This window comes from Euleptes europaea, unplaced genomic scaffold (genome assembly GCF_029931775.1).
Source record: "Euleptes europaea isolate rEulEur1 unplaced genomic scaffold, rEulEur1.hap1 H_6, whole genome shotgun sequence".
NCBI classification, from domain to species: Eukaryota; Metazoa; Chordata; class Lepidosauria; order Squamata; family Sphaerodactylidae; genus Euleptes; species Euleptes europaea.
In genome coordinates, this window is record NW_026612054.1 from 150,057 (window position 1) to 173,817 (window position 23,761).

Consider the following 23,761-nt stretch of genomic DNA (forward strand, 5'->3'; position numbering starts at 1 on the left):
AGGGTGAACATGGGCCGCCCTGTACGCAAATCCCAAGGCCAAATTGCCCTTCTGAGTCAGCACATGCGTCCCAATTAACTTCAGTGAGGACATTTTTCGGCCCAGACAATTTATCCTGCAAGAATTTACACACACTCCCTATCACTTGGTTCTTTATCTGCAAGGGCCTGGGGCTAAGGTGACCACTTTCTTACACCTGGGTGACCTTGGTCCCATCATTCTCTCTCAGTCTAACCTAACTCACATGACAAAATAGGGTGGGGGGAGAATCATGTACAGTACACTAAGCTCTGCCCTAAGCAAGGGCATTATAAAAAAGTACAGATAGATAGACCCCTGTTTTTATCTCTGGGATATGGTACTCAGAAGTATACTGCCTCTGTACACAGAGGTTCCATTGAGCTATGATAGCTAACTGCTATCCAAAAATCTTGTCTAAACCTTTTTGAAAAACAATCAGTGTTAGCTGTCAAAGCCACTAAAGGTAAGTTGAGCACTGATTCAAATGGTGGCAGCTTTTTACTATCAAGCCTGACTGCTGTTTAGTGTGCCAGTCAGTGGTTGTGTGCTGAGATGGAGCTGGCCATGGTGATGATTCCACCACTAAACGAGATGTTGCCCCACTGCACTTAGCTTCCAGTTGCATCGTGCTCAATCTGCCTCACCCATCAGCCTCATAAACTGTAATTCCATTCTTTGACTGAAGGGTTGGCCCCAAAATTCATCAGAGAGTTCCTTCATCTGGCAAGCAGCTATGAGGGTCCAGAAAATCTGGATCTTGATGCCAGAATCCTCATTTAAGACCTGCTTAGTTAATCAGCCTGCTCTTAGGGCCTTACAAACCAATTTACTAATATAAGGAAAAAGGAATGATAAAGTGAGTGCAAGAAAAACCTTTTTAAAAGGCAAAAAACATACTTGCTTACTCCTGCATCCCAAAGGTTATGTCCTATGGGACAAGCTGGACTTTTTCTATGATGGCCTTACCGATTGTAAATAGAACTTCAAGACTCTATCTGAGAGCATAAAACAAGGACAAAGTCTACCAGGCATTGAAGACTATTCTCTTTCTATACCTGTATCTCTGTAGAGTTTTCATTCTCTCTTGGCTGGATTGCAATGAATACATTAACATTTTTACTGCACACATTTAAATATTGACTTGACCCTTTCTTTGTTTAATGCCATTTCACACTAGGTAGTTAGCAGAGGCTTAACTCTTCTGTGCAAGCAGTGTCTAAATGGCTCGTGAAAATGTCTACCATTTTGTCGTCCTGTAGTCTATAAGCAGCTCAAGCCAGGGATCTCCAGACAAAATGGGAAACTAGGAGAGGTTTAGTTGCTTTTACAAAAAGAAATGCAGCAAAGCAGGGATGTGCTTCCTAACAATGTGGACAAAAATGGTTCTTCCACACTACAGGAGGAAAATATCCCTGGGTGTAACTTCTAAGTGGACAAGGAGCAGCAACCTAAACAGGTGGAAGAAGATGAAGGAAACCTGGTCCAAGAAATGGACAGGCACAACCGATGTAGAATGGTAAAGTCAAAAAGGCCATGGCTCAGTGGTCCAACATCTGTTTGGCATGCAGAAGATCTCAGTTTCAATCCTTGGCATCTCCAGTTATGGATCAGGCAGTAGATGATGAGAGAGACCTCAGCCTGAGACCCTAGCCACTGCCAATCTGAATAGACCATACTGACTTTGATGGAGTAATGGTTTGAATTCAGTATTGTAAGGCTCCCATTCCCTCCTCCTGGCTGAGACCCCTCAAATCTGATCCCTAGTCTCCTCTTAGTTGTTTTGAAGGGCACCCCCTTGAAAGGCTAAGCACAGTGGGGATCCTGAGAGTGAGTCTAAATAACATATCCGGTCTGCCATGATCAAGATAAATTCTATCACGGAGGCAGGGTGTCACTGGAATGCATAAAGCATTTACATTCCCCCCAGCTCAAAGGAATACTTAATCAAGGCAATATGCACCATTTCCAGCTATTGACAGTTGGGCAACCCTTAAGTGTCACTAAGCCAATCCAGCCATTGATAAACACAGCCTAATATCCGATCTACCCAGGATGAGCCATCAAACCCATTATTCATGTCTGGCCTTTTATCAATATGCTAAAACGGTCCAGCAATCGCCCCACCTTGGAATGTCTTCCCGACAGATTTTGACAGCAGTTACCTTCACACTGTCCAGTCAAATTCAAACTTTGTATTTTGGTCCAATCCCGACCCTGGGAAAGTGGGGTCTCATGTCTAGCTATGGGACCCTTCCCCATAAAAAGACCGTCTCAAGTCAGGGGAAAGTGTGTCAGGTCCTCCCACTTCCTGGATACCCCTGCAACTGCTTTGTGGGCTCCTCTTCTCTCCTCAATACTCTGCTGCCTTGGATGTCTGCTGCACAGACTCCCCATGGCCCTCCACTTCTCACTCACCTGGGGTCAGGTTGTATTGAACATCCTCCCTTCCCTCTCCTTGTCTCTTCTCTCATCCTTACCTTATTCCAGTAGTGTGTGGGTGAATGTGCATTGGGAGGGAGAGGGTGGTTTATTTTCATGGTTTTGTTGTTTAGGTTTGCTTCAAGTGGTGTGTGTTCGATTGTTAGTAAATACATTGTTCATTGAATTGGTTGGTCTCTGTCCCTTTTCCTTTGGGAATATTATTCTGGAATAAAACCTCCACATACAAAATATCCCTTGTTTACCCTTCTGGATCCCTTTAACAGCTAATTCTCCCCTCTCTAGGTCCAGTTTGGTTAACAGTATATGGAAGCTTGATACATCTACAGAATCTGGTAGCTCCTTGAGAAGGGTACTGAATATTGTATTAAAGGCCTTATAAGGACAAGAACCTGTCTTTATCACAGACTAAGGTGCAATTCACACAGAAAGATCTCCTATGTGGCATTTACTCCAGCTCTAATGTGGCAGCCATGAGCATGGAAATATTGCTTTGTGCAAGCTGCTCTAATGGCTACAAATCAGAGGTACAGAAGGGACAGGGCAAGCAATGGTGTGTATCTCTCTAAGGACCAATCAGTGGTTTAGGGACTGGGCTCTCACAACTATTAAAAAGATACGATAATATTATTTTAGCAACCCTTAGCTAATAAGCCATCACATCTCACTTGGAGAGTTTTCATCACGGATAAATTAAATAATGCATTATGCCCATGCTTATTATAAGGATTTGAGGCACTAGAATTCTAACCCTATTGCAGTCTATCCCCTAGGATGCAAAAATTTTCCATGTGTTAATATGGAGGCAAGAATGTTTCTTCACGTGTGGATTTTTGATGTATAAATTGGTACTCCTTCAGCATAAAAGAATACGTTAATCAATCTACCATTCCTTTCCATAGAAACAGCATTCTTCTAAATCAGTTCACTGTGAAAATAATTCATACATCTTAATACATTAAAATTAATAAATATTCTCACAGCACAATCTTATCTTAAACAAGCAGAGTTGACTTTAAAGGAATTTTCAGCATGAACCAATTTTTTGCAACCATTAATCATTTTGTTTCACAACACAAACCTAGAAAGGTTTAATTTATACAAGAAAGGGAAGGAATCACCAGTGCATTTAAACACACATACTCTGTTTCCTTAATTATACACACACACTGTCAGATATAAATGTAAAAACTCCTTACAAAGAAAATGATTAATAGATATCTAAATGGCATACAGATTAATTTTATTCCACTTTCCTCAAAAACTAAAGCATTTTTAAAACACAAAAATATAAATAAAAGAATATTAATTATATACCTCTTATGACTGAATTACCTTTTCCCTCTCACATCAAAAATTAACTGAAACGCTGAAAATCTGTATATCTAACTAGCTACCCATATTAGCCATTTGGAGTCTCTGACTGAGACCCAATCAGCTTCACGATTGTCACTTAGATTCCCCATCTTTATATTTTCATAAGTAACTCCCTTCAGATTGTTCTCCAGGAGTCAAGCCGAATATTCAAACGTTCCAGTGAGTGGAAAACTGGATGCTGCATTTTTGCAGCTTGTGCCCAGTTAACCCCCCAAAAAGTCATGATCTGGTCTTCAGGGCTCCACTGGAAAGTGGAAGAGTTCAATTTAAAACAACAACAACAACAGTGTGAGAAGCTTCTGCACAGAGACTCTGCCCAAAGATGGAAGGAACTACAATGGGCACAACCCAGAGAAAGTTAACCATGAAATCAAAGGGACGTGTGCACAACTGTGTGAACTTAATTCCCAAGTATTCCAATGTCACGAAAGCTCATTTAACTGTCTCTTGACTGCATCCAGTAGCACCCTCCAGCCTGGTCCTCTTGTGCACCAAGGAGTTTCTGAGGCACTGAATGGCTCTGGGTGCATCCACAGCTCCACTGCATCCCTTCCCCACGCCTCCTGTCTCCATCAAGGGAATTGCAGAAACAAGCAATACCCAAAGCAAGTTTCTACAATGAAATTTCTACACCTGAAACCACAGCTATCATGTAACATTATGTAAATAATTGCCAGAAAGGCTTGGGGGATTCATTTAGTTCAATCCCCTTTAATGATACTGAATGGCAACACGGCTGCTGTATTCATGGGATCTTTCTTCAGCCTTTTCTGAAGGCTACCACTCCTGTTAGGAGCCCCGTGGCGCAGAGTCAAAAGCTCTGCTCACGACCTAAGTTCGATCCCTACGGAAGTCGGTTTCAGGTAGCAGGCTCAAGGTTGACTCAGCCTTCCATCCTTCCGAGGTAGGTGAAATGAGTACCCAGCTTGCTGAGGGTAAAGGAAAGATGACTGGGGAAGGCACTGGCAAACAACCCTGCACACAAAGTCTGCCTTGGAAACGTCGGAATGTGATGTTACCCCATGGGTCAGGAATGACCCGGTGCTTGCACAGGGGACCTTTACCTTTACCTTACCACTCTTGTTACAGTTTATGATCCTGATCCTGCACGATCCTTCCATGGCAAACATCATAATGGGGAATTATATAGACTTGTGACTGATTCAGGACTAGACATGGTTAAAAATCCCTCATAGATTTTGATTTTTGTCAGTAATTACATGCAGGAGCTCTGCATCAATATTTGTAATGCAAGAATGCATAATATACTCAAGCAATGACTTCTTTGCTGTAAATATTGAGGAGGTGGAATGTAAGAACAAGCAAATACCAATTCCCCAATATTTTACATGCTTCTGGATCTAAAGTTTCCTGCATATTAAATCCACTATTGTTTTTCCCTGCTGTTTAATGTATATAATGCTTAGTACTTACTGATCACTTTATCTTTGCTATCAAAAACTAGAGAATGGGAAGGTAGAATGCTCCAGACAGAAGAACTCTTTAAATCCTGGTTGTTGAGCAGAGAGCATTTGAATTGGGCACTCAAATGGAATAAACAAATGGGACATGAGGCATTGTTATCAGTATTGAACTTTATGGATACGTAACAACCATATGTGACAGGAAAGGAAGTTTTGTAGAATGTTAGCAAAGGAACAATTGATAAGATTTGACTTACTTATTGTTGATCCTGATTCAGGCCTGTTCAAGGAGCTTATGATAACAAAGCCAAACCCTTCGTTCTCCTTGCGATGGATAATGACATCACTTGTTTGCAAGCTGTGTGAAGCAAAGCCCTCTGGGGGTGTAGCATTGCTACTCGATCCAGCGTGATTGCTGTTAGCATATGTGGCATAGTCACTTCTCGGAGAACTGTGATGCGTAGACACAGAGCCTGGACTTCTGCCATTTTCCGGACACGATTCCCCTAAACCCGAAAACACATGAAGATTACAATTCCCACTTGTTGCCTGATAAAGACGTTGCTAACCATAGAGAAATTCATGAGGCTTTCTAGAGACTAATGGGGATACTACATGAACTGCAGCTAAAAGGGAAATACAGGCAGTGAGATGTAGTTAAGGTTTTGAATTAGAATCTGGGAAACCCTGGTTTGAATCCCCACTGTGCCATGGAAGATTGCAGTCTTAGCCTAACCATCCTCACAGGGTTGTTTTCATGTGGATAAAATGGAGGAGGGAAGAACAATGTTGCAAGCCACTTTGGATCCCCATTAGGGAGAAAAGTGGGATAAAATGCTTTAAATAAATACAGTAATCTGATGAAGCAGAATGTCATCCTCCTTATTACGACCGTGTCTTCCAAAGTAAACCCTTATCCTTCAAAATTGGCCCTCTTTTCAATCCAACCCTAGGGGAACCTAGAGTCAAATGAAACCATCTCTGGCTTTATGGAAAATCAGAACGAACTTCTTTTGCTGGGCCCAGCTCAAAAATGATTTATTATTTATTATTTATTAATGATTTATTCATATTTATTATTATTTATTTTACTTACTTCAGTTATACCACACATTTCTCTCTAATGGGGACCCAAAGCAGCTTACAAAGCTTTCTTCTCCATTTTTTCCTCACAACAACTCTATGTGGTAGATTAGAGGGTGTGACTGGTCACCCAATAAGGTTTCATGGCAGAGCAGGGATTTGAACCTGGGTCTTCCAGATCCTAGTCTGATACTATAACCACTACACAACATTGGCTCTCTATAAAACATGAGTTCTTCCTCCAGCACTACATGGATCTTGAACTATCTTACTCCTTATGCCAGACCTCTTAAGAATCAGAGGAACAGGAGCAAAATGACTGCTAAGATAAAGAAAGAGACATAGAGAAAATCCTGTAAATGTGGGTTATTGGACACCTGTTATGAAGCAAGGCCAAACCGCTACCCTATGTTTTCTTTCTTATGATGTAAGCACTGACAACATGGTATCTAATAACAGTAACAATATAATAAAATGCTAATAAAGGTAGATAAATATGAGTATTACTACTTGGGCAGTAATATCTCAAGAAATTAGTTCAAATGTTTTCCTTGTCTATTGTCTCTGTCACATTAGTATCTCTCATTCAAAGTATAATGCAATATTAAGGTATTTGCCTTCAAACTGGAAGAATTTAAATGGGCAACCAACAGGGTCATTAGGACTAGCTGCATGACATCCTTTTTTAAAGAAGAGAGCTATATATTCAAAAGATATCTGTGGACTGGAGGTACAACTCAGGAAAGGCTAATTCAGAATAATTATTCTATTGTTGCAGATAGGTTTGTTGTTGGAGAAAAGGGAAGATGCCCTTGCATATGAAATGTTTGTCGGAGTTGCAAGGCTGTCAGATTAGTTTGACAGACAGCATTTAGATCAAGTGGATCTGTAATGATGCAACAGGTCTGGAAACTCCCTGGAGAGCCTGAGGGAGCTGGCCAGAACTGGTTATGGCCAGAAGATTGATGCAATGTATTGAAACATCTGTATGACTAGGCAAACTACTGTGATTGGTGCCTGAGACGGCACTGTGTATATAACTGAATGCAACTTGAGCCCATGTGTTGGGATGCTATAAGCGGAGGAGGAGTATGTAAGGATTTGTATTATATCTGTGCACTGTAAAATAAACGAGCACTGCTTTTCTAGTAGCAAGGAGTTCTGGTGGTGTTTTCCTGGACCAACTGCATAATCCGCTGGCACCTGCACCAGTGTTATCTATCAGGTATATTTTTATACTGTCCTTCCTCAAAAGAGTTCAATACATGGTTCTCCTTTCTCTATTTTAACCTCACAATAACCCTATGAGGTAGGTTAGACTGAGAAAGAGTGACTGGCCCAAATCACCCAGTGAGTTGACAGCAGTGTAGGGATTTGAATTAAGGTTTTCCCCATATTAGTGCAACACGCTACTCATTTTATAAATAAATAAAATACTATATCCACCTGGCTCTGAGAGAATCAGGTATATTTACATGGTGCATCTGTATATTTTAATATACTCATGAGTTCTACAGAAGGAGAGCAGAGTAATTTAAGTTTGTTTGGGACTCACAAATACAAAAAGGAAATTTGCATTTCAGAGAACATACAACCCTTTTTCTCTGGCAGATGCTTTGGTCTGAGACCAAAGCAATACTAAGAAAGCAACGTCCAATAGTTTGTCCCACAAGTCAGAAGGAACAAAGCCTCCAGTCCAACCACCCAAATGGATACTTGGGGAGCCACAATTAGGGGAACAATGAACTGCAGGGAGACCAGTGGCATCCTGTGTCCACAGAAGTATGGTCTGGATCTGGCCGGTGGCAGCATCGGGCCAGAAAGGGTTGGGCATTGCTTGCTTGGGGGAACAAAACATTTTGAGGCAGTCTGGCAAGGAAAAAAGCCGAATGAGAGGAAGCCAAGGCCCTTCACACTCAGAAGAAGAGTTGGTTTTTATAACCTGCTTTTCTCCACCTTTGAGGAGACTCAAAGTGGCTTACAATCGCCTTCCCTTCCCCTCCCCAAAAAAGACACCTTGGGTGAAAACGCATGGCAGCTTTAGCCTCCTTTATTCCGTTTCAGCCAGGATTCAGCCAGGATCGAACGCACGTTCGGTGAAATGCATGCGTTCGATCCTGGCTGAATCCTGGCTGAAACAGGGAATAAAGGAAGCTAAAGCGACTGTGCGTTTTCGCCCCTTGTGAGGTAGGTAGGGCTGAGAGATTTCTGAGAAAACTGTGACTAGCCCAAGGTCACCCAGCAGGCTTATATGAAGGAGAGGGGAAACAAACCCGGTTCTCCAGATTAGAGTCTGCCATTCTTAACCACTACATCACACTGGCTCTAAGCTCTATTATAAACCTCAGAATTAAGCATTATATTCTTGTTCTTCTGTTGTGTCTTATTACATTTTCTAGCTATGTGCTTCCTGGACCTCTACCTCTCAAGACATCAGGAAGCAACTCTGCCTCCACTGCACCCTCCCTTTTGTTTCTAGTAGGTGAAACTAAATCTGGCCTCCAGTAGGGAAGGCAGTTGTCAGCTATCTTTGAAATACTTCTCATTGTTGAGCATATATTCAGTTAAAACCAAAACCATTGATTTCTAATAACAGAGTGGAATTTTACAAAATAGATGGCTAGTTTTCTTCCCTGAAATATGTGCTGCAATATATTAAAAATACCTTCAAGGTGAAGAATCTTTTTTTGGATAAGCTTTTTTTCTTGGAATGAAGCAAAATGTGAATAAAGATAAAACATTTTTTTTGAGTTGGTAAGTGTGTCCTCTAGTAGCCCTTGTGCAACTTAGAAATAAAATGATTAGTGCAAGGAAGAGGGAAGAAAAACAAACAATCATTATGCTGCTACATTAGAACTGAAAATCTTTAGAAGTTACTGAACCAGAGCTGCAACTAAATGCCATAGTCAGTGATAAGAAAGATCTCATTTGCGGGCTGTCATGTTTTAGAAGGCTGTATATTGCTTAAGTCAGTGTGAGCGCAACTGAAAGAAAACGATCTTACCCCTCTGCATTACCAAATGCTGCCTCTCCTATAAATGAATGCTACAGACTGCCATTAAGTGCTGGAAAGAATGATAAAGCAGGAAGAGCAGACTTTATATTGCTATTGGATTTCCATCTATTCTGAAAGATGTATTCAAAAAAGTTGAAATATGGTTATGTTTTCTGCAAAGGGGAGTGTTCTAATTCCTCCTTCCCTTGAAATGTCTCTCTTCCTTGTCCATTGAGGCTTCAGTTGTCAACAATTCTCATTTGTATTTCTTTTCTTTTTGGGGGGAGTTCTGAAAATGCTATGATTCTTCAAATCCAGAGTGAGCTAGCTTGGGACTTTTATGCACAGGCTGTTGCTGAAGCCATCTTCCCCTAATTACTTTGGGGCTTTGTTTTCATCATGCACATTTTCGCCGACCTTTAGAAGTCATCTTGCTCTCCTCTTCCGTTTCCCATGCATTTTCTGGATGCTGTTTTAGCCCCATGCCTATTCTCGCTTCTCCTTCCCACTTGTCTTTCCCCCTCATCCAACCTCTCCCCTCGAAGCCATTTTATGTTTGTTTGTTTGTTTGTGAGTGCTGGAATACTCCTGAGCAGCTTCCTGGACCGAAAAAGGAAGGCAAAAAGGTAATATTAACAAAACCCTGTGCAACTCCTCCACGGGGTTTCACAGGGCTACGCCTGGCTTTTTGCAGGCGTAACTTGGATTCGGCTAAAGGGGGTGTTCTCGAGCCAAAAGGGCTTTGGGAGCTGACTAAAGCCAGCTCAGCCCTGGGAACACTTCCTTTGATGCAGGCATGAACCCTTGTGCTGGGAAAATGCTGCTGGTGAGGCTGCGCCGGCACCCACGGCTCGCACTGCTGCACTGTTTCCTGGAGCCAGCATTAGCCCTGTGCCGGCGTTAGAGCCAGTTTAGCTGGTGCAAGTGGCACTAACGTTGTTGCAGGGGTCACGGCGGCTCCTATCCCCTTTCACCCCCCCCCCATTAAGATTGCTCTGTAAGCGGCATTCAGGCCATTACCATTTGTTTAAATATATAACTGTGAATTATTTTTCTGATTGACACTTTATTACTGAATGTGTTTGGAAACTGTCCTGAGTCATTCTGGAGGGAATGTCATTTTAAAAAAATCTAAAACACACAAAATAAGCAAATAATCACTTTAGGGCTTATTCCCGGTTCAACTAAGTAGCATAACTATGGAACCTGGGATCTGACTGGTTTAGGCTTGCATGAGGAAATAAATAATGGATACCAAAATGAGATTGTGACTTAATTATTTTATATTCTCTCTGTCTTCACAAACACTGCAAAGGACCACTTCCGATAATACATGTAGCTTCTCTTGGCCCTTTCCTCTGCTACCTTTTCGTGGAAGCAGCCCCAGCATTTATTTATTTAATCATTCATTTACTTTATTTATACCCCACCTTTCTCCCCACTGGGAACCCAAAGAAGTTTACATCAGTTGCCTTGCCGCTACTATATCCTCACAACAACCCTGTGAGGTAGTTTAGGTTGAGACTGTGTAACTGGCCCAAGGTCACCCAGCATGCTTCCATGCAGATTGGGGATTCAAACCTGGATCTCTCAGATCCTAGACCAATATGCTAACCACTCTACCATGCAGAAACCTACCAGAAAGGAATGGCTCAAATTATCAGAATGGCTGTGAAATGGTCAGCACAGCAGTGGAGTTCATCTACTTTGCAATTATTGGTAGAATCCCTCATTCCTGTGTGTGTGTGATATAAACGGAGGAGATTCTTCCAGCTCTGTAGCACAACAGTGCAAGACTAAGGGGGGGCTGACGTTTCCCACTTACCTATCCTTGAATTGCAGCAGTCTAACACTACAGAGTTAATTACTGAACTCTGGGACTAGGTGATAAGGAACTGATACTCTGAACTCAAACTCAGTAATATAACACAAAGGAAAGTGTTCAATTTACCCTACCTGTGATGCATGGGAAAGTTTTGTGCGTCTGTGTGTGAAAGCTGGGAATGAACATGTGACAATCTCCAGATTAAACATGGAGGGACTTCAGCAGGCCAGTGCCCTCCCCCCAGTTTATTTTTTATACACCACAGCTTTCAGCATGTCATGACTCCTGGAAAGCAGTGAGCATGCTCAGTTCTTACCAGACCACTGGGATGGGAAGTGAAAGTACTGTTTCTTCTGTATAAATGAAATGAAATTAATATTTGTTTTGCATGTCTGGAAAATTATGCAGAAACCTCCTTGTCTGTGGGCAGCCATATTTTGCGGTCCTACTGACAGGCACAGATCATCATGCTACAATGATGATGATGATGATGATACTATAATAAATAACAAGAAAAGAGAATCTTCTAGAAGACGTCTGGACAGAAAGAATCTCACAAGCGGAATCATAATTAGTTTCCTCATGAGATTAATCATCCAGTGCTGTGTGTATTACCTTGGTTACTGGCCATTTTCCTAGGGTTTGGGGAGCTGCTAGGGGGCGTTGCACCAGGTTGGAGAGAATTTTTCTGATTCCAGGAGTCTAAAATGGGCAATACAAGAACATCAGTCCCCAAACTTGGAAGACTGCAATCCAGTTGACAACAGGACATGGGGCTGTGCTAAGGAGGAAGGGCACTGTGAACAATGAGATGGGATTGGGAATATAAAGGTTTGGGCATGTTAAAAGGCATAAGGAGCCAAGGCAAAGGATAAGGGTTTGAACAGTGGGGTAGGAGAGGCTTCTTATTCCTGGCAAGGAGTAGACACGAGGACTGCTTGCTCCAATTGTTCACTAAAGTCAACAAATGCTAAATGCGTCTTGCATTGTGTCTCTTCACACATTCCATGAATTGTGAGTGCAAGGTTCTCTCCCCCACTATCCCTGTCACCCTGCAGTCTCCTGCAAAACTGTAAAACTGATGCCTTGGGTCACGGGACCCTACCAGACAAAATGGGTGGTTGTATTAAAGAGAGGAATAGGGCAAAACCACTCCTTCCCCCAGTGGAGGAATCTTAGCAAATCAAGCTCTCCCCTTGTACAAGATGGAGGGGGAAGCTTTCCCCTTCTTCACTACAACCCCACCCCCATGTCACATGCCATTTTGTCCATGAGAGACCCTGACCCATAGGGTTTTCAAGGCAAGATACTTACAGAGGTGGTTTGCCATTGCCTTCCTCTGCAGATAAACCCTGGTATTCCTTGGTGGTCTCCCATCCAATTACTAATCAGGGCCAACCCTGCTTAGCTTCTGGGATCTGATGAGATCAGGCTACCCGGGCCATCCAGGTCAGAGTGTTCATGTCTGTAGGTGGCCCCATTTCCTCATGGGACCATTGTATTGTGGCTTTCATTTCCTCATGGGACCAGCCAGTTCATTACTGGGCATAATGATGCTGATCTATGTCGCCTCCATTTTGAATTGTCATTTGAGTATTGTTAAAAAGGTTTTATATGACTTCCCACTGAATGGACATCAAATGACTTCTTGCCCTGAAGACCTAATGCCTTTGATGCCTATGTTATCTGCCCTGCACTTTGTTGGTTACACCATGGAGATAGTGTGCAAGAGCCTCCAAGACCATGTTGTGGTCATGGTGGAGCATAAAATGGAACATACATGGAGTGACTCATGACTGTGGCAGTTCTATGTTCTTCTACAAGAGGTACAATGCTGTCACTTTAGCATCACAGTCATAGTAAAGGGAAGCTGAAACACAAATGTTTTGCATGTATTCTTTTAAATGAACAATTTCCTTTTAGCTTTTTCGCATTACTTGTCTTGGCAGTGTAATGTAAACAATATTTGGTTTCCCCCTTTCTTAAATTACATACCTGTGGGTAGCACCTTTCTTCTCACAGTTAGATTAACTTGCCCATTTCGAGCTGCATTATGCATGAGATCAATCACGTATCGGTGAGTTTTGCCAGCCACTGGAATTCCATCGACATACACCAACTCATCACCAGGATGTAGACGGCCATCTCTGTCTGCTGAGCCCATAGAAATCACTGCTCCAATTAGGATCTGAGTAATAACATGAAAGGAGAGCTACAAACATATATCCATCAAAGAAATACCAATATACTTTTTCAGATGAGTAGGCAGAGATTTCTGTACTCTAGATTAATGCTCCAGTCCCTGCTACAATGCCAACCTTCAGATAAGACAAATAGAAAAATCCATAATCATTTTTAGTAATTGTAGCAATTTGTAATCGGTAAAGTTATAATTTTTCCCCTCAAGAGTAATGAGATTAATAATCCAAACAGCAATGAAAAAAAATTATATTGAGGGTTACATTCTTCTTGGAGGAGACATTTTAAAATATGAATGATCATGAAATGAAGAAATCTAGGATTATTAGAGCGCTTTTAAGGGGATCTATACAGAACGACACCATTATTTCTCCCACACTGGAACAATAGCATTAATGATCACTGTAGGTGTGGGAGCATCAATGTAGAAACTACCAAGTGGAGTTTTACAGTCTGTGAGAAGACACTTAATGATGGCCCATTTGACACATCCCTTGCAGTTTTACTGAAATAACAGATTTCTTTTTTTTAATTAAATGTAATATTAATACGAAATAACAGATTTGTTGTTTTACAATGCTGATTAGAGATACATACTATTAAAGAAGTGGCTGCCTCTTATTTCTGTACCTTTCCACTCAGACAAGTTATGTATTACTGAGTGATCATTATCATGTGCAGCTTCAGAATTCAAACGTGTTCAAAAGCAGCATCCTGTGCGGTCAACTACATTTACTAAATGTAAGAGGAGCATGGAAGTTGATGCAGTTTCTGGCTCCCACATTGTTCCTCCCCCCACCCTCACACAACTGGTCTACTCATATGAACAGTACAAACAGCAGTATGTAAGGTATAAATCACCCCCTAGTGCTGATAATCACCATGTATTGTCAAGTCAACAAAGAATCCTGTGGCACTTTGAAGACTAATATATTTATCTCTGTAGCTTTGGCTGTTGTTTTGATTCAAATAGCTGCCCTTTGGCAATTTGTCACTATTACCTGCATGAGCAGTTACTTGTAGACAGTCACAGCTGGATGTGTCAACTGGCTCTACTGAAAAACGTCATGTTTGTGGTGATGTGAGGTGAGCTAGATGTGGTGTTTATTCTCTCAACAGTTCATGGAAGGGATATTGACAATGGCTGTAAAATATTGTCGAAGGGGAGGGAGATCCAGCATCCCATCTGGAGGTGGTCATAAGGATGTAGTGGTGGGATTTGGCCTGATGTTGCAGCATTGTGTAGACGCAAGGCTGCTGAATGGGTAGCGACTTCTGGAGCAGCGTTAGGTGGTGTTATCACTGGTCCCAACTGGACACCAGGACCACAGAGAGGTAACCTGAGGCCAAGACAACTGCAGTCTCAGGAGCCCCACCACATGCTGTCAGGAGATAGCACAGGCTTTAACCCTGACAACTTTACCCTAATATCATGATGTGAATCTCCTCCCACCCATCAGCAGCCAATGATGGGAGGCCTGAAAATGTACAATGCTGTGATTTCAGAAGAGGAGCAAACAGAGGAGAAAGTGGGAATTAAACGCACACTTGCCATTTTGAGTGGCAGTCATGTTTCATGTAATGTAACTCTAACCAATGATTATGATTTCTTCCTTCCACAGTCAGATGTACAAGCTTCAAATGCAGAGACTGCCCATGCATCTCACCATGGAAGGAGGGGAAAGAAGATGTGTGGGGTCTGTAGAACAAAGAAATGCAACAAAACAAAATAAAACCAGAAAGCACAAAACAGGTTTGCTTCATTTTCCCTCTGTGTTGAATAACATCTGAAACCTTATTCTAAGTGTCCCGGTTCTATCTTGAGTCCTTAAAGAGCTATGCATGTTGATTATGCCATTGTAAAAATATTAATAACAGTTTCTTCTAGGTGTAATGCATGTCAAATTTTACACTTATTCTGCAGAATTATCCAGAGAAGGGAATGAAAAGCATAATAATTCTATTTTGATGTCATGCTCTTTCAGTGTATGACTAATGAAATTATTTATGTTGTACATTTCAGAATGCAACACAATCATTTTAGGATATACTTTGACTGTTTTCCACAAATGAATAATATTAACAGTAGTTTCAAACCACAACGCTGCTATATTTAGCATGCAAGTATTACTTAGCGCTGCATGCCAAAACAGTGATAATTTGCTTGCACAGAGTTTGAATGTGATTTTTTTTGCCATTACAAATAGGCATTGATCTTCCACCATAGCCAATCATGTCCTGTAAGTCAATAACTGAAACATGCCAGGAAAAAAATTGAGCTCTGTAAAAAAAATAGACTTTTGAAGACTTAATCCAGACTGATGCACAATGACAGTTTTGAGATAGAGATGCTGATAGCTTGGGAGACCAGTCTTTTTCAATGTCTGAACAAGAAAAAGCGCCTTTCCAACATGATCCTGATATGAAGTGATATTTTTCTGACAGTTCAAAAGAGACTGAAGTTATGAAGTGGAAAGTCATGAAGAAACAACTCACGGGCTGTCCAGGTTCATCTCCTCCAAGAATTCTGAAGCCAAATCCAGATTCCATTCTCCGAAGATGAACATCCAAATCCTTATAGTCTGGACCTGGCATAAAATAAGAGTTCTTGTTGAGTTCTAATATGTTTGAAGCTTTTTCACACAGAAAACAAAACAAAACATATTCTTAATGCATAGTTCACTGACAGAGCAGACCTAAGCAGAGTTATACTCTTCTAAACCCACTGACATCAATGGACTTAGTACATCACAGTTAGTTAGAAGAACATATAGGGTTGTATGGCCACATTTTTCACTCAGCCTCACCTAATTCCCCTTGTTACTCGAGCACCCATCAAACCATGTGGGTGTCATGAGCCAAAACAAAGCCTTTTTGATGGTCAAAGTGGACCAACTCTTCTCCACATCGCTGGTAGAAAAGCTGGTTGGACCCAACCCATAGACTTTTCTTGGCACTGCTTTTACATAATATTCCATCATAATGAATGGTATTTGTTCTATAAGACAAGGAGATTTTGTGGCTCATGAATTTGGTTGCAAACATTTGATCTTGTTAGAATAAAATACAAATAAAAGCATGATGAACTTCTGGTCCTCACTGCCAACTCCTCAGCCTTGAGAAAAGGTCTGTAGCCTTTTGACTGCGGACAGAACCGAATGCATTGGAATAAACAAACTTCATAAAAAATAACCAGATTTACTGCAGGACAGTTGAACTAGAAAGACAATACATAAACATCTCAGTTTGGTATGACCTCTGTTAAGGATCATGATCATTATCACCATAGTCTGGGGCTGCTTGTGGACCCAGTCCTACTGCCACTTAAGCAGGTGGCAGCTGTGGCTAAGAGTGCCTTTTACCAGCTTCAAAATGGTTCGCCAGCTGCGGCCTTTCCTGGGCAGGGAAGTTCTGGCCACTGTGGTGCATGCCCTGGTTACATCAGGTTAGATTACTGCATAGCTTTGAATAGAGCTGCCCTTGAAAAGTGTTTGAAAACCTCAATTGGTACGGAATGCTGCAGTCAGGATGTTGACTGGAGTGGGTAGTAGAGACCATATCACCCCAATTTAGGGTTGCCCGCTCTGAGTTGGGAAATACCTGGAGATTTGGGTGGGGGGGATCCCAGAGATGTCATGGTTTGGGGGAAGGGAGGGATTTCAGCAGGATATAATGCCATATATTTCACCTTTCAAAGCAGCCATTTTCTCCAGGGGAATGGATCTCTGTCGCCTAGAGATCAGGTGTTATCCCAGCAGATCTCCAGACAATACTAGGTGGTTGGCAACCCTATTCTAGCCTTGGTCCATCTACACTGGCTACCAATAAGCTTCTGGGCACAAATCAAGGTCCTGGTGTTGACCTTCAAAGCCCTAAATGGTTTGGGACCAGCATACCTGAAGGACTACCTACTCCAAGGGTGTCAAACATAAGGCCCACAGGCCAGATCCGGCCCCTTGAGAGCTCATATCCAGCCCGCAAGCCAGCCGAGGCAGTCACCTCCCTCCCACTCTCTCTCTTTTTTAAAATATTTTTTATTATTTTTCTGAAACAAGTTAACATATAAAGAGAAAAAGAGTAAAAATATAACAGGACTTCCCCTACATCTTCCTCCATCCATTAATAAACCTGTATACTCTTTGGTATCTACAATTCTAATCCTAATATTTCTAATTACACTCATTGAACTAAATCTCATACAGTTTTAAAGATATAACATTGAATATAATCATTAAAAAGTGGTTAATATTAACTCAGAAAAAGGGAAGTTAATAAATCTCACTAATAATAAAAGGATTAGATCAATAAGTAAAAATTATCATCTCCTTTATAAAACAATTCCTCCGTAAACCCTCCATGTCTCCCTATACCTATTCATTGTAAATTGTCTTTATAATGTATTAATATAGTAAATTCTACAATTATTGCCAAAATCAAGCCTTTTAACCAGTCCCTTGTCTATTTCCAAAAAACAAAACTAGACTCTTTTAGCCGGTCCCTTTGTCCGGAATTTCCAGTGTCTTCCACTTTTCTTCATTAACTCCAAACACCGGAGAGCATCCTTGGATATGGCTGGTAAAACTCCCTCTGCAAGCATAGAGTTCTCATAGTACACCTGCATTGTAGTTTCTTCAATTCCAAGTTAATAAAAAGAAATCCTGGTAGCTCCAGGCTTACCACCCTTCAAGTCCTCCAAGCTAATATCAAAGAATTCTTCAGGCAATTTATAAAGACAAAAGTCAAAGTCTCTCACGTTCATATCCTTCGTAAGCAGCTGGTCTGTTGCAGTCTCCTGTTGAAGGAATGTTCTGTCTTGTTGTTTATCCTGGCTCTCCTCTTCCTTTATGGGATTTTCCTGATCTTGAGCCATCTTCTCAATTGGAGAATCCACTGCTGTCACATCTGACTTAGTTGTAATAGCTTGGTCCTTTATGTCTTGAAGTACATCCAAAATAGAATCCAGTTTTTGGTCGATAGATTGATATAGGGTGTTTGTCATGGCAATTAGTTGATCCATCTGTTTAATCACATGTTCCATGCTTGCTGCTTTTAAAAATTTAGTTAAAACTTAGTTGGTGAAGTCTGGGCAAATAAACCAAAAAATAGAAAAATTTGTAGGTAATTCAACAGGATTCCTGTATTGTGGGTAGTATTTTGATGTTAAAATACCATCAAGTTGAAAACACTCTAGTATAGACTGTGGCAGAGAACAGGATATACCCAAAAGGATGCAGAACTGTGGACCTTTCCTCTTGTCCAGGAACTTGGGAGTAATTTGCCAGTTACACAAGGGAGACACACTTCCGGTCTCACAGTCTGTTACAGTCTCGTGGTGGCATTAAACAATGAAGACGGAAAGACGTCAACTAAGGAGGGGGGGATTCTTCCTCCCTCCCCTTTCAACGTCGAAGTATCTGATTGGTGGTTGTAACATCTTTCAAAAGCTCCTGTTTGTTATGTCTACCCACTGATCAAATTGATAGGATTCTTGCCGATTTATCTGATGTTTTTTTTATTTTGTAAGAGTCATTTATACATCAGGTGGGGAGGCACGGATTTGATAGATGTATTTGCCAATTCTTCAGATCCTCCAGATCAAGGTAACTTACTCAGATTTTAGAAGAGTAGGTATTCTTGCTTCCGTGTAGTTGCTTAGGTGGTAATAGGTAGAGGAGGCTGAGCCTGATTCCAAAGAGACGTTTGCGGCGTTGTATTTTCCCCTCAATGCCGGCGGGACCTCGCCCAGTTCCCTGAAAGTTGTCCTCTCTCAGAAAAATGGGGGTCAGACCGCTCTTCAAGGCTGCAGGAGAGTTCCTGTTCCCCGGTCCACTATTTAGGAACCGGGTAGGGATGCAGAGTGCATCCCAAATTTGAATGTTTCTTGGGTTCTTCGGGAGCTCCCGAAGAACATGGCGCTCAGTCCAGCGTCTCTAGCGGAACTCCTCCCCCCACACTCTCAATCTGGGTTGGTGAGGCATGCTCCGGCCCGACCAAGTAACATTTATGTCATATTCAGCCCTCATAACAATTGAGTTTGACACCCCTGACCTACTCCCTTATGAACCACTACTTTGGAGTCCCTGCTTCAGGTGCTCCCCCTTCAGAGGTAACCTGGGAGAGGGCCTTCTTAGTCATGGTACCAAAACTCTGGAACTCTCTCCCCAGGGAGAGTCATCTGTCCCCTTTTGTTGCCAACTTCCACCAGAGGGTGAAGACTTTTTTGTTTAGTTTAGCATTCCCTCGGTGATCCTGACCAATGTTTTAATTGTTGTTTTTATGTCTTTGTATGTATTTCATCTATGTTTTAAATTGTTTTAATTATGTATGTTTTTTGTATGGGGGTTGGTTTTAAAATGTGATTTTATCATGTATGTTTTAATTTGTTAGCTGCCTTGGTGGCCCTTGTGAGGGCAGAATTTGCAACAAAATAATAAAAATAAATATTATTATTGCTGCTTAAAAACTACAGGCAAGGGCCAACTGTAGATGTGAGGGCAGCCGATTCACATGACTAAACCTGGGTCTGAACTTACCACTAAGGAAGCAGGGGGCAAGATCGAAGTCTGATTTTAACTGTCAAAGGGGAGTGTGGCTGGAGGGTGATGACTTATGTTTCTTCACAGAAATTCCCCCTCAGTTTTGGTTTTGATAACAGGAACCTAGCTGGAGTGAAACATCTTTGGGGACAAGCACTGTGGACAGCAGAAGGCTTTAGTGCCCCTTATCTGTGCATATAGTTAACAGCAGATTGCTGCCGCACAACTTCTCTGTGATTATGGCCAATGCAGCTTCAAACAGAGTGACCCTGCTACCTTCCTGTTTTGTTGGGTCTGAAAGTTGCCCTGGATGCACTGGATGTGCTCAAACATGTGAGCAGTTTGTATAAATACTGAGTTGGTCATACATATGAGTAGAGCCGTTGGCTAATATGTGTAATATTGCAGAGTGGCCTACGAGTTTTCAATCAAATGGACTTCTGAGAAGAAAAACTGAGAGCCACCTAAGCTACTGAGGAGATTTCTTCAAGACTGATCTTAAGATTCACAGATATGTAATTTTCAACTAACTAACAACCTTGGCAGATTAATTACTCCATCAGCATTCTGTAGCAGAGACAATATTCCATATCAGATGGCAGGTGGAAAATTACATTTCTGAGTGCTACCTGATGCTAAAAATGCCCCCTCTTGGTCTTCTCTCTGGTGTACTAGTTTTCCTCTCATTGAGAGCTTTTATCTAATGTCAAGATGCCATATTATGTTTAAAAAGCTGCAGTTGGAAGTGATTCACTCCCCGAACAACTGTACTATGGAATATTGCCAAATGTGTGGATCAACTCAGTGTTGGCACAATAAGTTCAAGATGCTGATATTCCACATACACCTCAATCCTGCCTATTCACTACTACTTAACAATTTTCCAAGTTGGTTCTTCTTGACTTCCTGCAGACTACATCACATCCCACAAATGTAAAATGTGAAAAGCCTCATCTTTGGAACATCCTTATCCTTTGGAACTAGCAAATGAACCAGCAGACAGACAGACAGACAGACAGACAGACAGACAGACAGACAGACAGACAGACAGACAGACAGACAGAATGAACCAGTATAGTATTGTTGTTAGCGTACCTGTGCTTTCCCCACAAAAACAGTCACAACGAAAACCCACATAGATTTTTCAGGAAATATTTCAGTAAAGGAATACAATCCCTGAATCACCAATCTTCCGTATTTTCACTTTCATAGGAATTATTTCAAACACTCTGGTGGAGAATTTTTGATCACAAATGGCTGCAGGTGATTAACCATTCAACTTCCACTTAATTTACCTGTTCAACTCTGGGTCTTTTTACCCTTCAAATGTTAATAACAAAGCAGAGAGTCCAGATTCAAAAACCATGACCCAAAGGCAAACTGAGGCTGCATAAGCTTGCCATTTACATTTTATGGAAGGAGATGTGGAACATTCATCTCATCTTTTTGAATCCAGAGTGGATTGAAAAAACTATTTTTAGTAGCACAGGTTTATGAACATGCCTTATAGCAGCGGTGGGGAACGTCAGGACTGGGGGCCATTTAAGGCCCGCGAAATGATTTGGTCTGGCCCTTTGTGGGTCCTGGCAGATCTCCAGCTCAGAAGGAACTAAGACTGACAATCTGCCCCCTCCCGCAGACAGGAATAGACTCTATTCAAGGCAGATGTGAGTTTGTTTTGCCGAGAAAAGGAACCTTTTGTCCCCCTTGCAGAACAGTCGTTAGCTATGGAGCTGCTAGGACCGTCCAAGAAACTGTGCTAACCCTTTCCCACCTGGGCCATGGAGAAATGTATTCTCTCTGTACTACAAGAGAGCTGGGAGCGGAAGTGGCGACAATGGAGGGTTAAAGGGGGCAGGGCCAGAATGCGCTGGGGGGGTGGAGTTCTTAGCCAGTATGTCCTCATTTCATCCCTGCAGGCAGAGGTAGCAGGAGCCGGCTGTAGAATCCGGCCCCGACCATGCAGAGCAAGAGAATCTCCGGCGTGTGGCTGGATGGCTACGCCCGGCAGGTACAACAGACCATCCTGTGCCACCAGGTGGGCAAGTGCACCACCTGTAGGATGCCTGCCTGCTTGCCCACGCCGGGGGGGGTCATCTGGGGCAGCTGCCTGCTTGGGGCTTGGTTGGCTAATTTGTAAGTTGATAATTTTGTATGGCCCGCAAATGATGTTATAAATATCCAAATGGCCCTTGGTGGGAAAAAGTTTTCCCAACCCTGCCTTATAGGGATCCCCCGGAATTACATCTCATATCCAGACTACAGAGATCAGTTCCCCTGGAGAAACCAGATGCTTTGGAGGTAGACTCTATGGCATTGTACCCCACTGACATCCCTGTCCTCCCCAGACTCCATCCCCAAATCTCCAGGAGTTTCCCAACTTGATTTTGGCAACCTTACCCCCCTTCTTTATGTTGAGTCAGTTCATTGGCCTATCTAGCTCAATACTGTATATTCTGGTTGGCAACAGGTCTCCAGGATGATAAGCAGAAAAAGGCATTTCCTAACACATTTAAATGAAAATGCCTTGGATTCCATGCAAAGCTTGTGTTTTTATCATCACAAGCTTTCCGCATGCAGAGCATGCACTCTATTACTGAACCATTGCCCTTCCTCTAAAGTGCATTCCTCCAAAGGATGGCTTGCATCCTTGTCCAGGAGGTTTTTCATGAGTGAAGGTGGGCCTTAGAGGCTATGACTTATGCTTTTAATGTTACTAGTGTAATGAAAATGTAGGGTAAAGTGGTTAAACATATTCAATTATATGTTCCTGTGAGGGATAAAAATAAAAGGAACATCTGCTCCTTCTCAGGTTGGGTGTGTAAATGAAAACTCTGTCTAATAAAGCACAAAGAGAAAGGGCCCCATTATACACACCGGGGATTGGTCACACCACTGAGGCATGATTAAAAGCAGAAGTGTCACTTAGACATAAGTTCTTTCACTGCACAATGAAAGCTGAAGTAGACTTGCCATCAGAACCTAATTTGAAAACCACACCTGGGTGGGCCTTGCTCTGAATAGGAAAATGTGGAATTTCAGGTGAAACAAATTTCTCCAGACATTCCAATACACAGTACTTGTTTTGGTCTGAAATATCAAACTCTAATTTCTAGCTTTCATAAAAGATCATTTTCCATCTCATACTATGTGTCTCATAGTGTGATCCCTAAGCAGAATTACACACCTCTAAGCCCAATGAAGTCAATGGACATTAAAGGTGTGACTATACTTAGGATTGCACTGCTAGCGTAGCAGGATGTGTTCATACAGATCTAGATAAATGCTTTGAAGAAAGAAGCCACTTTAGATAGGGACAGTGATAGCTGCTTTTCATCACTATTAGTGGAGTCTGGTAATTATGGTCATTTTTTTTTTAAATGACCATATTTTATTTACAAATGACAACCTTAAAGCTTAATTAAACACTGTGGGTGAAAAACAACTACCCTTCCAAGAGCACTTCTATGGGAGAAAGCTTTTGATAGATGTATGTATTAACAGCCACACCTGGACTTGGACAGGCTCTTGTACTGAATCCAATATTTTGAAAACATTTACGAGGGCAGTTTGGAAGTTTGCCTGCCTGAGGAACTGCCTGTGCATGGACAGAATGAACTCTGATGTCTGAGTAGAAATTCACACAATGAAGATGGATCTGGAAACAGGCATAGGAGTGCCTGCTGCAGAACAATGATGTACTCTTTTGTTATACATTCTCTTGAATTTCTACTGCAAAAATTGCAAAGAGGGAGACTATAAATACATTAAAAGAAATAAAAAAATTGTTCCCAGGATATTATTTTTGCAATTTTAAAGTATGACTCACATATATGATAATAAACATTTCTGCACTATATAT

General features: G+C 41.7%; 1 protein-coding gene across 7 annotated transcripts in view; it reads right to left on the bottom strand.

Moving 5' to 3' along the window:
- Positions 1–23,761, bottom strand: part of LOC130493041 (membrane-associated guanylate kinase, WW and PDZ domain-containing protein 2-like) — a 169,104-nt gene that overhangs the window by 68,652 nt on the left and 76,691 nt on the right. For all 7 annotated transcript variants that reach the window (XM_056866817.1, XM_056866815.1, XM_056866816.1 and 4 more), the window contains 4 exons: positions 15,860–15,951; positions 13,160–13,352; positions 11,780–11,866; positions 5,519–5,767 (listed from right to left, as the gene is read on the bottom strand). In XM_056866817.1, the coding sequence (XP_056722795.1) occupies positions 5,519–5,767; positions 11,780–11,866; positions 13,160–13,352; positions 15,860–15,951 (621 nt within the window). The remainder of the gene's footprint in view (positions 1–5,518; positions 5,768–11,779; positions 11,867–13,159; positions 13,353–15,859; positions 15,952–23,761) is intronic.